Source organism: Microcaecilia unicolor, chromosome 1 (assembly GCF_901765095.1).
Source record: "Microcaecilia unicolor chromosome 1, aMicUni1.1, whole genome shotgun sequence".
Classification (NCBI taxonomy): Eukaryota; Metazoa; Chordata; class Amphibia; order Gymnophiona; family Siphonopidae; genus Microcaecilia; species Microcaecilia unicolor.
Genome location: NC_044031.1, coordinates 382,274,653 through 382,291,023, shown reverse-complemented (window position 1 = coordinate 382,291,023; position 16,371 = coordinate 382,274,653). Strand labels below are relative to the sequence as shown.

The 16,371-nt window shown below is 43.3% G+C and overlaps 1 protein-coding gene across 3 annotated transcripts in view; it reads left to right on the top strand.

Annotated features, from left to right (window-relative positions):
• Positions 1 to 16,371, top strand: part of CARD10 (caspase recruitment domain family member 10) — a 188,378-nt gene that overhangs the window by 36,206 nt on the left and 135,801 nt on the right. For all 3 annotated transcript variants that reach the window (XM_030210306.1, XM_030210298.1, XM_030210314.1), the window contains exons 5-6: positions 8,023 to 8,211; positions 11,209 to 11,361. In XM_030210306.1, coding sequence (XP_030066166.1) covers positions 8,023 to 8,211; positions 11,209 to 11,361 — 342 coding nt within the window. The remainder of the gene's footprint in view (positions 1 to 8,022; positions 8,212 to 11,208; positions 11,362 to 16,371) is intronic.

Below are 16,371 nucleotides of genomic sequence, written 5' to 3'. Positions count from 1 at the left end.
AACAAGAAACCCAAATGTTTTTCATCTTCGAAACTGGCAGTGAGGTGGATGGGTTTTTTTTTTTAAATGTTAAAAGCAGGACATCCAATTCTTCTGACTGGGACATGCTTTTGAAAATGACCCTCTAGAAAGGCATTTTAACATTCTCATGTTTGTTTTCCATTCTTTTCCTAGAATGTTAGGAATTATTAAGAAAAGAAGGGAAAGCAACAGTGAGAATGTTATAATGCCTTTGTATCGCGCCAAGAAGTTACCACACCTCTAATACTTTGTGCAATTCTGGTCACCGCATCTCAAGAAAGATATAGCAAAATTAGAAAACGTACAGAGAAGGGTGATGAAAATGATAAAGGGGATGGTATGACTTCCCTATGAGGAAAGGCTAAAGTGGCTAGGCCTCTTAAGTGAGGGGAGATATGATAGAGGTGTATAAAATACTGAGTGGAACAGGTAGAAGTGAATCACTTCTTTACTTTTTCCAAAAATACTAGGACTAGGGGGCACGCAATGAAGCTACTAAGTAGTAAATTGAAAACAAACTGGAGAAAACATTTCTTCACTCAGCGTGTAATTAAACTCTGGAATTTGTTGCCAGAGAATGTGGTAAATGCAGTTAACTTAGCAGGGTTTAAAAAAGTGTCTTCTGTTCAAACATCATAAATCCGTGTAAGTATGTAATGTGCGATTTGAAAGGAGGGAATATGATACAGATATAACAGTAGAAGACACATGTATGGAGAACACCAACAGCAAGATGCCAGGAAGCAATAAACTTAATTCAAATAGAATTTTATAATAATATCCTGCTTATAATCGAACGAGAAAAACGCCCAAGTTCTGACCTAAATCGGGAGATGGACGTTTATCTCACAAAAACGAATAATGCGGTATAATCGAAAGCTGAACTTGGACGTTTTGAACTGCACTCCATCGCAGAAGCGTACAAAGTTGACGGGGGCGTATCGGAGGCGTGGTGAAGGCGGGACTGGGGCATGGTTATCACCCGAACAGAGATGGGCGCCTTTCGCCGATAATGGAAAAAAAGTATGCGTTTGTAGCTAGAATTTAGGGCACTTGTCCTGGACCCTGTTTTTTCACGAATAAGACCCCAAAAAGTGCCCTAAATGACCAGATTACCCCCAGAGGGAATCGGGGATGACCTCCCCTGACTCCCCCAGTGGTCACTAACCCCCTCCCACCACAAAAAAAATGATGTTTCACAACTTTTTATTTTCACCCTCAAATGTCATACCCACCTCCCTGGCAGCAGTATGCAGGTCCCTGGAGCAGTTGTTAGGGGGTGCAGTGGACTTCAGGCAGGTGGACCCAGGCCTATCCCCCCCCTACCTGTTACAATTGTGCTGCTTAATGCTTAGTCGTCCAACCCCCCCAAACCCACTGTACCCACATGTAGGTGCCCCCCTTCACCCCTTAGGGCTATAGTAATGGTGTAGACTTGTGGGCAGTGGGTTTTGAGGGGGATTTGGGGGGGCTCAACACACAAGGGAAGGGTGCTATGCACCTGGGAGCTCTTTTACCTTTTTTTTTGTTTTTGTAAAAGTGCCCCCTAGGGTGCCCGGTTGGTGTCCTGGCATGTGAGGGGGACCAGTGCACTACGAATCCTGGCCCCTCCCACGAACAAATGCCTTGGATTTATTCGTTTTTGAGCCGGGCGCTTTCATTTTCCATTATCGCTGAAAAGCAAAAACGTCCAGCTCACAAATTGTCGAATAAAACATGGACGTCTATTTTTTTCGAAAATACGGTTCGGTCCGCCCCTTCACGGACCCGTTCTCGGAGATAAACGCCCATGGAGATAGACGTTTTCGTTCGATTATGCCCCTCCACGTGTGCCAGAGTGACTAGTATGGTATCAGACAAATAATTGTGCAGCAGTGAGTTAAAAAAAAAAAAGGAAAAGGGTCAGATTGAACAAATCCATAAGCAAACACGCATTCAAACAACACACACAGAGGCATACACACATAATTGGTTACTTGGCAAGTTGAAAATGAACAATTCAGGATTAGAATGCATCACAGTCAGTGTCGCTAGATAACTACATGAAAAAGCATAAGAGAATAATATTTCAAAGGTTAGGAAAAGTACCAGTGAATTGCAGCTTGACAAATCAGTAAATTAAGCAGAACACAAGAGTACTGCAGCAAATAAGTTAGCATTTGAAGTAACGTGGCAGAGTTCAATCGCTTACATTTTTGTCTATTGGGATAGGTATTGCATCCTCCAAAAATTTAGGAAGCTCATCATCTTAGTAGCATTGTTGTAAATGACCTTCGTACAGGCAGGGTAAATCAGGCCAAAGCAAGCATTCATCTCTTTTAGGCGAGGCCTGTATGCAAGGAGCTGCTTGCGGAGGTGTGCTGTAGTTTTACTCAAGTCTGGCACTATTCAAATAGATTAACCGTCGTATTTGAGTGGTGGTTTAATTTTGACATGTTGCAAGATGGTGACTGTTTGCACATAGCATAGGAGTTTGATTAACACCGGTCAAGGGAATTTATTTTGTAGTGCATGATGTGACGAGATTCTGTGAGCTGCTTCAATCTTCAGATCATGATTGAAGTGCTGTTCAAGGAGAAAGGGTAAGACAAAATTTGGTTAAGTCAGACCTCTCTTTGCCCTCAGGCAAACCGAGGATTTGGAAATTGTTTTTACGGGCTCTCTTTTAGCTTCATCGAGCTTGCACTCAACGAGAGCCATGCGTTTAACATGGTCCTGCAAGTTTTGAATGTTTTTGTCTGTAGCAGTTTGCTTGCTTTCAAGTTTTTCAGTGCGGGTGCGAAATTGAGCAAGGTCAGATTTTAAAGATGAAATAGCTTCTTTAATGTCAGCAATGTCATCTTTAGTGTCTGCAAGGAGGTCTCTAAGCGATCTTATTTCCTCCAAGATGGTGAGGGAAGAAATGTGTTCTAGCTCATTTCCTTGTTGCTGTTTCGATGGAGAGTTTGGATCATTTTTTTGTGCATTTGTTTCCATTACCCGATGCCATAAGGGAAACAATTAAGGTGCTCGGAGTGTGTTAATGAGGGTATTGCAGCAGAATAATCTTGATTTTAGTTGTGTTATTACCGGAGCTGCAACACTATGCTGCCATCTTGCTTGCACTCACTGGCGCCCCCTCTGGTTCTTGTATTTTTAACTTCTGGTGCATTCTGCATTATCTAGTGCATGGATAAGCTAAATAACAATGGTAACAAGACAGAACCTTGCTTGACCCCAGTTACTATTTTAAATCAATTCATGTAATCATCTTCTACTGTAACACAGCTTTCATTGCTCTCATACAGGTTTTCGATAAATCTGAGGAACTTGGCAGGTATCCATATGATCTCACGATACTCCATAAGCTCTCTCTGTCAATGCTGTTGAATGCTTTTTTCAGAATCTGCAAGATTTATAACTACAGGGATTTTATAGTCGAGAACCCTTTTTAATACTCTTTGCAGTGTGAAAATTTGATCTATACAGGACCTTCTGTGTTCAAACCCTGCTTGTTCTTATATAAAATAGTCTATTTAAGCCTTAAGCTGGCTAAGAATCATTCAGCTGTAAACATTTTTGGGTACAGATAACAGAACAATTCCTCTTCAGTTACAGCAGTCGAATAAATCTCTTATCATTGGCAGCCTTACAATTATACTTTTGTTGCACTCACCTGGTATTCTTGTCCTTTCCCATGCTGCCTTACACAATCATAGTAGCCACTCTGTCGTTCAATTTGATTCTTTCGTCAAGGGTTCTGCCCAGTTGTTGTCTAATCCTGGTAATTTTCCATTCCCTGATCCCTGAATAGCATTAATCTTGTCCATTTTGAATGGGTTGGTTTCTATTTGCAGTTCTGTTGATGTTTTAGCAATTGACTGGTTTAATGCTGTTTTAGACTTCGGGCAGTTTAGTATTTCTTTAAAATGTTTTTCCTATTGTTGGACTTTTTCTTTTTTGTCTTTACTGACTTTGCTGCCTTCGTCTTTAACAGGTAGTACTTTTATTTCATCTGTTCTGTTAACTGATTGTGTGATATGTTGTTTTCAGGTTTCCTTTTTGTCTGCTTCTTACATAAAAACATAAGAACATAAGAATAGCCATACTGGGTCAGGCTAATAGTCCATCTAACCCAGTATCCTGCTTCCAAAAGTGGCTAATCCAGGTTACAACTGCTTGGCAGAATCCAAAACAGTAGGAAGATTCTATGCTACTGGGCACAGGGATAAGCAGTGGCCTTCCCTATATCTATCTTAACAGCATGGACTTTTCCTCCAGGAACATGTACAAACCTTTTTAAAACCCAGATACACTAACTGTGATATCACATTCTCTGGCATTGAGTCCCAGGGCATAATTATTCAGTGAAGGCTTCTTTTACTAAGGTGCGCTAGCGTTTTTAGCGCACGCTAATATTTAGGGTACGCTAAACATTACAGATGCCCATATATTCTATATACAGTGGGGGAAATAAGTATTTGATCCCTTGCTGATTTTGTAAGTTTGCCCACTGACAAAGACATGAGCAGCCCATAATTGAAGGGTAGGTTATTGGTAACAGTGAGAGATAGCACATCACAAATTAAATCCGGAAAATCACATTGTGGAAAGTATATGAATTTATTTGCATTCTGCAGAGGGAAATAAGTATTTGATCCCCCACCAACCAGTAAGAGATCTGGCCCCTACAGACCAGGTAGATGCTCCAAATCAACTCGTTACCTGCATGACAGACAGCTGTCGGCAATGGTCACCTGTATGAAAGACACCTGTCCACAGACTCAGTGAATCAGTCAGACTCTAACCTCTACAAAATGGCCAAGAGCAAGGAGCTGTCTAAGGATGTCAGGGACAAGATCATACACCTGCACAAGGCTGGAATGGGCTACAAAACCATCAGTAAGACGCTGGGCGAGAAGGAGACAACTGTTGGTGCCATAGTAAGAAAATGGAAGAAGTACAAAATGACTGTCAATCGACAAAGATCTGGGGCTCCACGCAAAATCTCACCTCGTGGGGTATCCTTGATCATGAGGAAGGTTAGAAATCAGCCTACAACTACAAGGGGGGAACTTGTCAATGATCTCAAGGCAGCTGGGACCACTGTCACCACGAAAACCATTGGTAACACATTACGACATAACGGATTGCAATCCTGCAGTGCCCGCAAGGTCCCCCTGCTCTGGAAGGCACATGTGACGGCCCGTCTGAAGTTTGCCAGTGAACACCTGGATGATGCCGAGAGTGATTGGGAGAAGGTGCTGTGGTCAGATGAGACAAAAATTGAGCTCTTTGGCATGAACTCAACTCGCCGTGTTTGGAGGAAGAGAAATGCTGCCTATGACCCAAAGAACACCGTCCCCACTGTCAAGCATGGAGGTGGAAATGTTATGTTTTGGGGGTGTTTCTCTGCTAAGGGCACAGGACTACTTCACCGCATCAATGGGAGAATGGATGGGGCCATGTACCGTACAATTCTGAGTGACAACCTCCTTCCCTCCGCCAGGGCCTTAAAAATGGGTCGTGGCTGGGTCTTCCAGCACGACAATGACCCAAAACATACAGCCAAGGCAACAAAGGAGTGGCTCAGGAAGAAGCACATTAGGGTCATGGAGTGGCCTAGCCAGTCACCAGACCTTAATCCCATTGAAAACTTATGGAGGGAGCTGAAGCTGCGAGTTGCCAAGCGACAGCCCAGAACTCTTAATGATTTAGAGATGATCTGCAAAGAGGAGTGGACCAAAATTCCTCCTGACATGTGTGCAAACCTCATCATCAACTACAGAAGACGTCTGACCGCTGTGCTTGCCAACAAGGGTTTTGCCACCAAGTATTAGGTCTTGTTTGCCAGAGGGATTAAATACTTATTTCCCTCTGCAGAATGCAAATAAATTCATATACTTTCCACAATGTGATTTTCCGGATTTAATTTGTGATGTGCTATCTCTCACTGTTACCAATAACCTACCCTTCAATTATGGGCTGCTCATGTCTTTGTCAGTGGGCAAACTTACAAAATCAGCAAGGGATCAAATACTTATTTCCCCCACTGTATCCTATGAGCGTCTCTAAAGTTTAGCACACTCTAAATATTCTATATATACTCGGGTCTAAACAATTACAGTAACTGTATTTTATATTTATCATATATTCATCCAGACAGTTATAATGAGTGTTATCCTTTATTTATCCAAATATTTAACAATTCACAAACTCATAAATCCCTAGATCTCTCAACCACACTCACACATACACATGTACATATACATACCCTGACTAATACATCAAATCCTAATTACCATTTAACACATCTGAACAGCCTGCCCGCCTCAACAATTCCATAACATTCAAATCTGTTCACAACAACATCAATTTTGGATCAGAAGACCCTCCTACTGCAGTCACAAGTCCTTCTTGTCCTCAGTGCTCCTGAGGTTCCAACTGCTTAAATCAACAGAAAATGCCCCTCTTAGTATCTCAATTTTTGAATGCCTTGTTTTAAAGGAAGGATTGGCATACAATCTAAATTGCTACAGAGGGTCAACAATAGAGAGTATAAGTTATGTTTTATATAACCAATGAGCTTCCCTCCGTGCTTGTACCATTGAAAATTACAATGGGTTTTTCCTATAAATTTGGAATGCCTTTTTTCCTTTGGCCGCTGCAACGTGTTTGCATATCTTTTTGTACAAACACACATGCTTGTACTTTCTATACACTGGCATATATGTCTGTGAAAATGCTTATGTATCTGCTCATTATATATGTGTGTATTAGGTTTGCTATTCATTGTGTCTTTGCAAACTCCTGTGCAAGTTACTGTGTGTAAAATACCTTAGAAACAATGGGTGTTATACTAGCCAATATAAAAAATATCAAATCAAAAAGCAGCAAGTAATTAAATATAGCTCAACTGAATAATTTTCTAAAACAGGAGGAAAAGGCTTCAGACGCTCAGTTAAGGTGCAATTTATGCACAAGTTTACTGAGGAGCTTCTTCATAAGTCTAAAAAAAACTCCTGTTTAACTTTATTTTAAATCAATCAATTTTTGTAAACTCAATTTCAAAAGACCACTTATCCAATTCATGTGCTCAATAGAGCATTACCATTTCACATATAAGCTTCATCAGGAGTGACACTAATTATGGACTTCTCTATAGCCTTAAAAGAAGGAACTTTGCCTCCAAATTGTGCTACTGAGGTCTTCTGTAAAACTCATGTTTGAAATTGAGTTTACAAAAATGGATTTAAAATAAACAGGGCTTTTTTTTTTTACTTATGAAGAAGTTCCTCAGTAAACTTGTGCATAAATTGCACCTTAGCTGAATGCAAAATACCTTCCATATAAAGGGTCATGCATTTGATACTAATTACAGGTACTTTTTCTGTCCCTAGTGGGTTCACAAAGTTTTTGTACCTGGGGCAATGGAAGGTTAAATGGAGCTGCAGTGAGAATTGAATCCAGCTCCCCAGGTTCTCAGCCCACCGCACTAACCATTAGGTTACTCCTCCAATATGTACAGACCTTTAGAGACATCCCTCATCCTTATGCTAGCCAAAGCAGAAGGGATAACCACCTCCCTCACAGTCACATCCCCCACCTCAGGGCCCCTTTTACTAAGCCGCATAAGCGTCTACGTGCACCCAGTGTGTGCCAAAATGGACTTACCACCCAGCTACCACATGGCTCTTGCGGTAATTTCATTTATTTTCTAGCGTGCATAGGTCATTATGGCACAAATTCTGTACTGCTAGGTCTATAGCTGGTGGTAAGGTCTGAGACCCAAAATGGACGCGCGGCAATTTTGATTTTGCTGCACGTCCATTTGGAGGGGGGGGAGGCTTTTTTTACAGGCGCACTGAAAAATAATTCTGTGTGTGCTCATAACCCGCGCCTACACTACCGCAGGCCATTTTTTACTGTGGCTTAGTAAAAGGACCCCTCAATTTCTTTACCTGTGAGAAGCCCCAGCCATCCACTGTTTACAAGTCACCCTGTGTTCCTTTCCACATACAGCTCGATCAGCTAAAGAGCCGAGTCAGCAGCCTGCAGGAGGAATGCACACTCATGAGGAAACGCTCTACCAAGCTACGCAAGGATCTGGAGGAAAAGAACAGCGACTCGCAGCATGACAGAATCTCCAGCCTGCATGCTGAGAACTGCAGGTTAAAGGCATCACTGCAGGAACTACAAAGCAATGTTCAGGTACAGCAGCCCAACACAGAACATCTTTCCCCCTCTCTCTCTGTTCTATAGAAATGGATGAATTGGCAACAGGGCCATATCGGGCACAGATGTTTATTGACCTGGGAGCATTTTCACTTCATTAAAGACTACCTTTTTATATGAGCTGCTTCCTGGTTGGATGGAGGGGAGCTCAGAGGAGAGATGAGAAATGCTGGACATGGATGGAGGAGAGGAAAGAGATGCACATGGTTGGAGGGGAGGGGAGAGAGGAGAAATGCTGGACATGGATGGAGGGGAGGGAAGACAGAGGAAGGAGATGCACATGGATGGAGTGGTGGGGAGAGGTGGAATGCTGGATATGGATGGAGGGGAGGGGAGGAAAGAGAGAGAAAGGAAATGCACATGGAGGGTAGAGGAGAGAGAAGAAATGCTGGATATGGATGGAGGGGAGGGAAGAGAGAGGAAGTGAGATGAACATGGATGGAGGGGAGGAGAGAGAGGAGAAATGCTGGACATGGATGGAGAGAGAGAGAGAGGAGAAATACTGGATATGGATGGAGGGAATAGGGAGGAGAAATGCTGGACATGAATGGAGGAGAGGGTAGAGAGAGGAAGGAGATGCACATGGATGAAGGGGACGGCGACCAGAATTGAACACAATACTCGAGATGCGGTCGCACCATGGAGCAATACAATGGCATAATAATATCCTCTTTTTTGTTTTCCATCCCTTTCCTAATAATACCCAACATTCTATTTGCTTTCCTAGCCGTAGCAGCACATTGGAAACAGGTGAATTTAGAGCAAAAATAAAAAAGTTAGGAGCTTAGCACTGGTTTTCAGCACTAGGCTCATAAATTACACTGAAATCTTGGCAAATAAATGCAGGTCAGAATGTATAAGCATGACTTTTGAGCTGCTAAATAATTTTTAGCTGAAATTTAGGCTTCTAGGTTCGCCTAAATATAGGCACATATTTAGGAGCTCAGCTTTTTTTGAATATCAGGTCCTATAATTTTATTAACCCCACTGTTTACAAAGCTGCATGGCAATGCCAACACATTCAAAGCGAATAATGAGATGTATGGGATGTGTCGGCATTAGCACACCAGCAGCCGCTAGTGCAGCTTTATAAATGGGGGGGGGGGGGGGGGGGGGTAAATGTTTTAAAACATGAAGTATACTGTTTCCACACACATTTTTCTGGGATAGAATTACAAAGCTTAGATGCTGCATCAGTAAAAGCACTTAACCTTAGTCCCAACAAATTTTAACTCTCTCTCAGGGAACAGAGGAAAACTTGCTCAGCCAACCTTAAAACATGCAATGAAAGGGAGATGGAGAAAATGAAAGAGTGGCAATGGAGAGGTGAAGAGGGGAGAGGGAGAGAATGGAAGGAAGAGGTGGCAATGGAGAGGTGAAGGGAGAAGGAGAGAATGGAAGGAAGAGGTGGCAATGGAGAGGTGAAGAGGGGAGAGGGAGAGAATGGAAGGAAGAGGTGGCAATGGAGGGAAAATAGAGGGGGAGAGGGAGAAAATGGAAGAGGTGGCAATGGAGGGAAAATAGAGATGAAGAGGGGAGAGGGAGAGAATGGAAGAGGTGGCAATGGAGGGAAATAGAGGTGAAGAGGGGAGAGGGAGTGAATGGAAGAGGTGGCAATGGATAGCAAATAGGATGAAGAGAGGAGAGTGAGAAAATGAGAAATATAAAAATTGGAGAAAATGGTGAACAGACGTGGAGACAAAGATGAATTGAAAAGGATTAAAGATAAGATGAAAGTAGATGGAGACAGAACACTATGATAAGGAAGAGAGACCAAGGAAATTAAGTAAGAAAATGAAAATATAATTCTGTTTTTATTTTTGGCTCAGCTATTTCCTGAGCTCAGTTGGACCTAGAGCTGGGATCTGACTCCATGAGCCTTCATTCACTACTACCTAGGATCTTTCTTTTTCCCATATTTATCACCCCCCAGGCCAATCTCATTGGACCCAGTCCCTGCAGGAAGAATCCTGGGGTGGTGTACCTGAGCTCTCTCTAGTGTGGTAACATAGAGTCTGAATTTGACTAAGTGTCACTGGTGAGGAATGGCTCACCCTTCCTCCCGCCTCCTGTACAGCACATGCTGGACAGTCCAGAGAGCGGAAACTGGGCTCAAGCATCAAACTCATCTCCTCTGCATGGCAGCAACTACCACTGAGATACTGGGCCCTTCAAAATTATTTTCAGTTCACCCTTGGATATTTCAATTTTGAGTTTGAAGATCATATATTATGTGTTAAATACTTTTTTAAAAAATGGTATATATGAATAATTAACAAGGGGCAGTACCCTATTCTCTATTTGCTTTAGTTGTGGGGGGAGGGCGCATGCAGGATGTTGTTGCCTGTCTCACCCCTTCTCCCACCTGCCCTCTGTCTGCAGTCACAAACACAAAAGTGGGTTGTATGTATTTAAATTAGCACATGTAAGTGTTAAAGACATGAGCTCCTGTAACGGAAAAGGAGAGGTGGAATATGTACAGCGCAGGCCTGGGATTAGTGCATAAAGCAAGGAATAGCCCAGTCATTGTCAGGTACTCTGGATCTCTGGCTCAGTAGCATTACGCTAGTGTTAAGGGGGTAAAAATAGGGCAATTACTGAGCCACCATGCATACCTGTCTGAAGTTGAAGAAAGTGCAGCCTTCCAGCTGTCTTTGGCGACCCTCTCCTTAATTTCTTCCCTAGGCCCTAGCATGTCTAAAGCCAGCCCTGATATTTATGTTTATTTACTGGGCTCCTTTGTGGTGCTGGGGCCTCAAGCAATTCCCTTCTTGCCCCAACTACTCCCCAAACAGGTTCTGATGGTGCAAAAATTTTGCTTGGATTTTAAGGCTCTTTCCCTGACACGTGGGTTTCTGATACTGTAGTGGGTGGTAGTGGTGGTGGTGGTAGTGGTGGGGTGAAGATGGAAGAAGGTATTAATATGTGTCTCCTGCCCTGTACCTTATCCGCCCTGTACTTTTCTGTCAGTAGGCTGGGAACACAGAAGTCCCCAGTGCAGAGAGGATCCTGCTGGATGTGTGGGAACACGACTACAAGGAAGCAGAGGAGCAGCAGCAGGAGCTTTGTGAGAAGATGAACTTGTTACAGAGTGAACTGCAGTGTGTCGAGGACCTGAGGGACAAGGTGAGAAGTTATCTCCTTCAGCAGGGGATGAGTCCAGTGGGCATTTCACGGCCACCTTGTTACACAGCTACAGTTGTTTTTGAAATCTGCTGGTTTTGCTGAACATATTTGAGTGTCCCGCAAAAATGGAACTATAAGAGACTTGGAAGGTGTGGTGATAGTTCTTTTCATGAGGAGGCTAAAGCCGGGGCTTTCTCATGATCAACATGACGAACTTTCCTGGTCCAGTAACATTAAAATCATTTATCCAGGTAGCATCATCTGACACAGAAATTCAGTGGCACTGTCCGGTTAATGCCAGGGTGATCCGGGACAGAATCAGACCAGAGACACAATTTATCTTCATAGCACCGATTCAATGCTGTTATGAGGATAAGTAACTAGATGACTTAGGAAAGCAAAAAAGCTGTCCTAAGAGCAGTCTGGATAGTGGATGACTATCACTGCTATCTGAATAGTGCTGTCATGTCATCACTCTGTCCAGATATTCAGATGCAGCCACTAACTGAATATCTCTACTAAATATGCAGATTCTTATGTCTGCAGTGATTGGAATTTATTAATAAAAAGTAAAAATAAAAAAAACACTGACCACTGTAGGTTCATCAGGGGGTGTTGTAATGTGAACAATGGTAGGCCTGGAGCCTAGATAAAGCGAGGCTTCACAGTGCGGTTAAGCTGAACAAAAATAATATTTATTAAAGGTGCCAGGTAGGGGTCCTGTTTAGCTCACAGGTAGAAGAGAAAATAAACATAAAAAAGCTAGTCTTTAGATGCAGGAATCTCCTCTTGTAGCCTGCTCCTGCAGGCCCATGGCATGCCCTACTGTCTCTCAGCAAAGCAGCACACTCCACTTGACTCTGGCCTGGGTGACTAGAGATACCAGTTTGGTCTCTAGCTAATAACATTCACCGGCTGGCCTCCGGCTGGTTCAGTGATACAGCTCTGCAAGTTCCCAAGTTGAACTTGGCCTACCTGACTGTCGCAGCTGCAGTTTGCATGTATGTGGTAGAGGTGTATAGAGTGGGACTTTGCTGCTTTCCTCTGGGGCTCCTCAACCTAGCTAGGCCCTGGACTTTTATACTTCCTGGACCATGCCCTCCAGGCTCTGCCCTTTCTCTTTCCCCCTGGGTGGGAATGTGAGGTTTAAGGAGGTCCTGCCACTGTGAAGGAGTGTCATTAAGGGGGAGTGGTAGCTTCCTATAAACTCTCTCACATATCCTCTCCCTCAGTTCAACCATGCCTAGTTGAGTGCCTGCATTGTCAGAGTCCATCTTCTGAGATTTAAAAAAAATATCAGCTTTTGCATGATCTCAGCCTGCCGGTGTTGCACCTCAAAACTGAAGGGCTGGAGGCCAAGGAACCACTGCATGATACTTTCATTTGACTCCTTGTAGTGAGCCATCCACTTGAGGGGTTCATGACCATAATAAGCAAGAAGTGTCATCCCAGCAGATAATACTGGAACGTCTCCAAGGCCCACTTGACAACTAGGGCTTCCTTTTCAATAACTGCATAGTTTCATTCTCTGGGAACCTGCTTCTGGCTGATAAAGGATACAGGGTGTCCTTCACCTTCTTGGGCTAAAACTTCCCTGAGCCTAACATCCGACACATCTATCTGTACTACAAAGGGCAGCACTAGCTCAGAGCAGAGGGCATTCTTCAGGGTCAGAAAAGCAGTCTTCTCAGGGGCCTTCTTCTGCAGGAGGCAGGTTAGCAGCTCCGATTTCTTGACAAACCCCAGAATGAAGCATCTGTAGGATCCATCGAGCCTCAAGAAGACTTGCACCTGCTTCATGGACTGTAGTACCAGTACTTACATGATGGCTCCTATCTTTCAGACCTGGGGTCTCACTTGTCCTTTCCTGACAGAGTACCCTAGATACTGGACCTCTTGTCCTCCCAGGAAGTATTTCTTAGGATTTGTTGTCAACCTAGCTGTCCTTAAAATATCCAGTACTGCTTCCTTCCGAATTGGGTGGGTCCTCCAGTCTTTACTGTAGATGATGATATCATCCAAGTAGACAGCCATGTAACCATTGTGTGACTTTAACAGGCGGTTGACAAGGCATTGAATGTTGCTGGAGCCCCATGAAGGCCAAAAGGTAGTATGGTGAACTGGAACAGATCTTGAGGAACCATAAAGTTTGTTTTCTCCTTGGCAGCCAGAGTGAGAGATACCTGCCAGTATCCTTAGGTCAGGTTCATTGTCAATGAACTGGGCTCTTCTCAGCTTTTCGGTAAGTTCATCAACCCTTGGCATCAGGTAGGCCTCCAATTTGGAAACAACGGTGTTCACTTTCTAGGAATTGATGCAGAATCAGATGCTCCCATTCAGTTTAGGAATCAGCACAATGGGAGATGACCAATTATTGGCAGACTCTTCATTAACCCTCAGTTCCAGCATCTTAGCTATTTCCTTTGCTACAGCCTGCTGACGGGCTTTTGGAATCCAGTATGGATGCTGCTGGACTATCATACCGGGATTGGTGCTATCATCATGGGATGCAAGATAGATTCAAACTGGTATGCTGGAGAATACGTCCTTGTTCTGACGGATCAACTGTGAAGCTGACAGCTGCAGAGTTTTGGCCTGTGTCAGAACAGTTGTCTTCTTGGAGCAGCGCCGCAGTCACCAAAACCCATTTCTTTAACAGATCGATGTGGAAGACCTTTGCTTTTCTTCTCTTGTTTCACCTTACAATTGACACATCCTGTCTTCTCTACTATCTCGTAAGGCCCTTGCCACCTGCATAGTAGTTTGCTTTCCGATGACAGCAGAAGGACTACAACTCTATCCCCTGGTTGGAAGGTTCTCTGGATGGTCTTCTGGTTGTAAGCTCAGGTTTGTCCCAACTCAGCCTTCTCTAAACAGTTTGGCAGCCTTGCCTGCTTTCCTCCAGTATCTCCTGCATGGTGGGCATGTATGCCAAGTTCCTCCCCAGGCTAGGTTCTTCCTCCCAGGCTTCCTGGACCACACCTGGATTCCTTTAGGTCTCTGTCCATATAACAAATCAAAAGAAGAGAACCCTGTTGAACTTTGAGTCAATTCCAGGACAGCAAATAATATATATGGGAGCAGAGTGTTCCAGTTTTTAAATCTTAAACCACAAATGTTCTCAACATTTACTTGAGAGTCCTGTTAAAGCATTCCACCAAAACATCTGTCTGTGGATGATATACTGATGTTCATAAGGTCTTTACTTTTAGCAGGGCACACACTTGTTTCCTGACTTGAGACATAAAAGTTGTGCACTGGTTAGTGAGGATCTCAGTAGGAATCCCCATGCGGGAGGAGACCTTCCATAGGGCATGGGCTACTGTGGTAATCTTCATATTGTGCAACGCAGTGGCCTCTGGTTAGTGAATGGCATAATTTAAAATGTCTAAGAAGTACTTGTTACCATGGGTTGTTTGTTCAATTGGGCCCATGAAGTCCATAGCCACCCTGTCGAATAGGGTATTGATCATGGGCATGGGCACGAGAGAGGCAAGTGGAACACTTGTAGGACTGCTTAACTGGGTAGGATGGACAGAAATGTGCTATTTGTTTGTATACATCAGGCCAGAAAAACTGGGCAGGGCCAGGATACTTTCCTCTCCCAAGTAATCTCCTAACAGGTGATCGTGTGCTAGTTGTATGTTGTGCACGCTAAAGTTCAGGAAATGGAACCTTGTGTTATCTTTGAATGCAATCTAGGACTATTTCTTTTTTGGTGGTGGTAGGTGGAGGGAGAATATTGGGTTGTGTTCAGCACCCCCAATCATTTTGAAAAGTTGGCTTCTATGGCACAGCCTGTACAGTTTCCTAGAGAAGCAGCCCACATCTAGTGTTTAATTCTAATTGATTTATCTCTGCTTATATAAATTGTTTATGTTGTTTGTATGTATGTGATCTTTCCTGTCTTAATTTGAGTTCTCTTCCATTCCTATTCTATTTGGAATTATTACTGTACACTACATTGATCGTTTATTAGCTAAAGCAGTATATCAAATTTTAGAATAAACATAACTCATTCTTCAATATGTAATCCGGGGGGAAGGGAGGTTACATTAGAGGGGTCTTAGTTGCCCACAGGGTTCTCATCTATACTTATAAGCTCAGCCCATGCTTCTCTAAAGGATTCTTTCTCTGATTGAGCCCTCTTAAAATTTCCTGTGGTTCCTTCTCCATTCCCCTGAAGCAGATTGTCTAAAGGGTCCTGTACATCTTCACCTGGTCCTTGGTCTTCATCATCTGCAGCTCCTACATTCATAGGGCAGTGCAGTTTCTCTAACCACCACAGATGGCAAGGTTTAGGCAGTTTTGGGTTCTCTATACATCAGGATCTCCTAAGGGGAAAATCTTGGAAAAAGATCATTTTCCTTTTTCAGGCCAAGAGTTAGGTGGGCCCTGATGGATCCAAAGTTTGGGAAACCTTGGCCCAGGACAACTGGTAGGGGATCCAAGGCAAGACCGCCACCTCCAATTGAGCTTGTCCGAATGGCATTTTGAAGGATAATTGAGCTCTAGGATACTGTCTCTGGTCCCCATGCGCACATGGCAATGTCATAGTCCATTCATAGTTCACTTGCAGTCGGGTGACTATTTCCCTCCAAACAAGGGTCTTTACACTGCTGGAATCTATCAGGGCCTGGTAGTGGTTCCCACTTAATTCGACTTGCAGCACACAGTTCCTGCTCTCGGGTTGGGAAGCTTCCACAAAACTGCAAGCATGCAGGGATACCATGTTTACATCCATAACTTCTTCATTTAATTCCTGGCTGTCCCTTTCTTAAAATAGATTTGTGACTCTCGTCTTCCACAACTTCACTCTATTATATCATCAAGCCTTAATACTGTTGCTTTTCCTTCAGTATGGAAAAATTCCATAGTTTTCCCTTCACAAGAGAATATTCACGCCGATAGTTCAGACCCTTTAAACTTTCGTCCAGTATCTCAACTTTCGTTTTTTTATCAAAATTAACTGAAAAGGTGGTCTTTCTTAGACAAAACTAGTGCTTTACA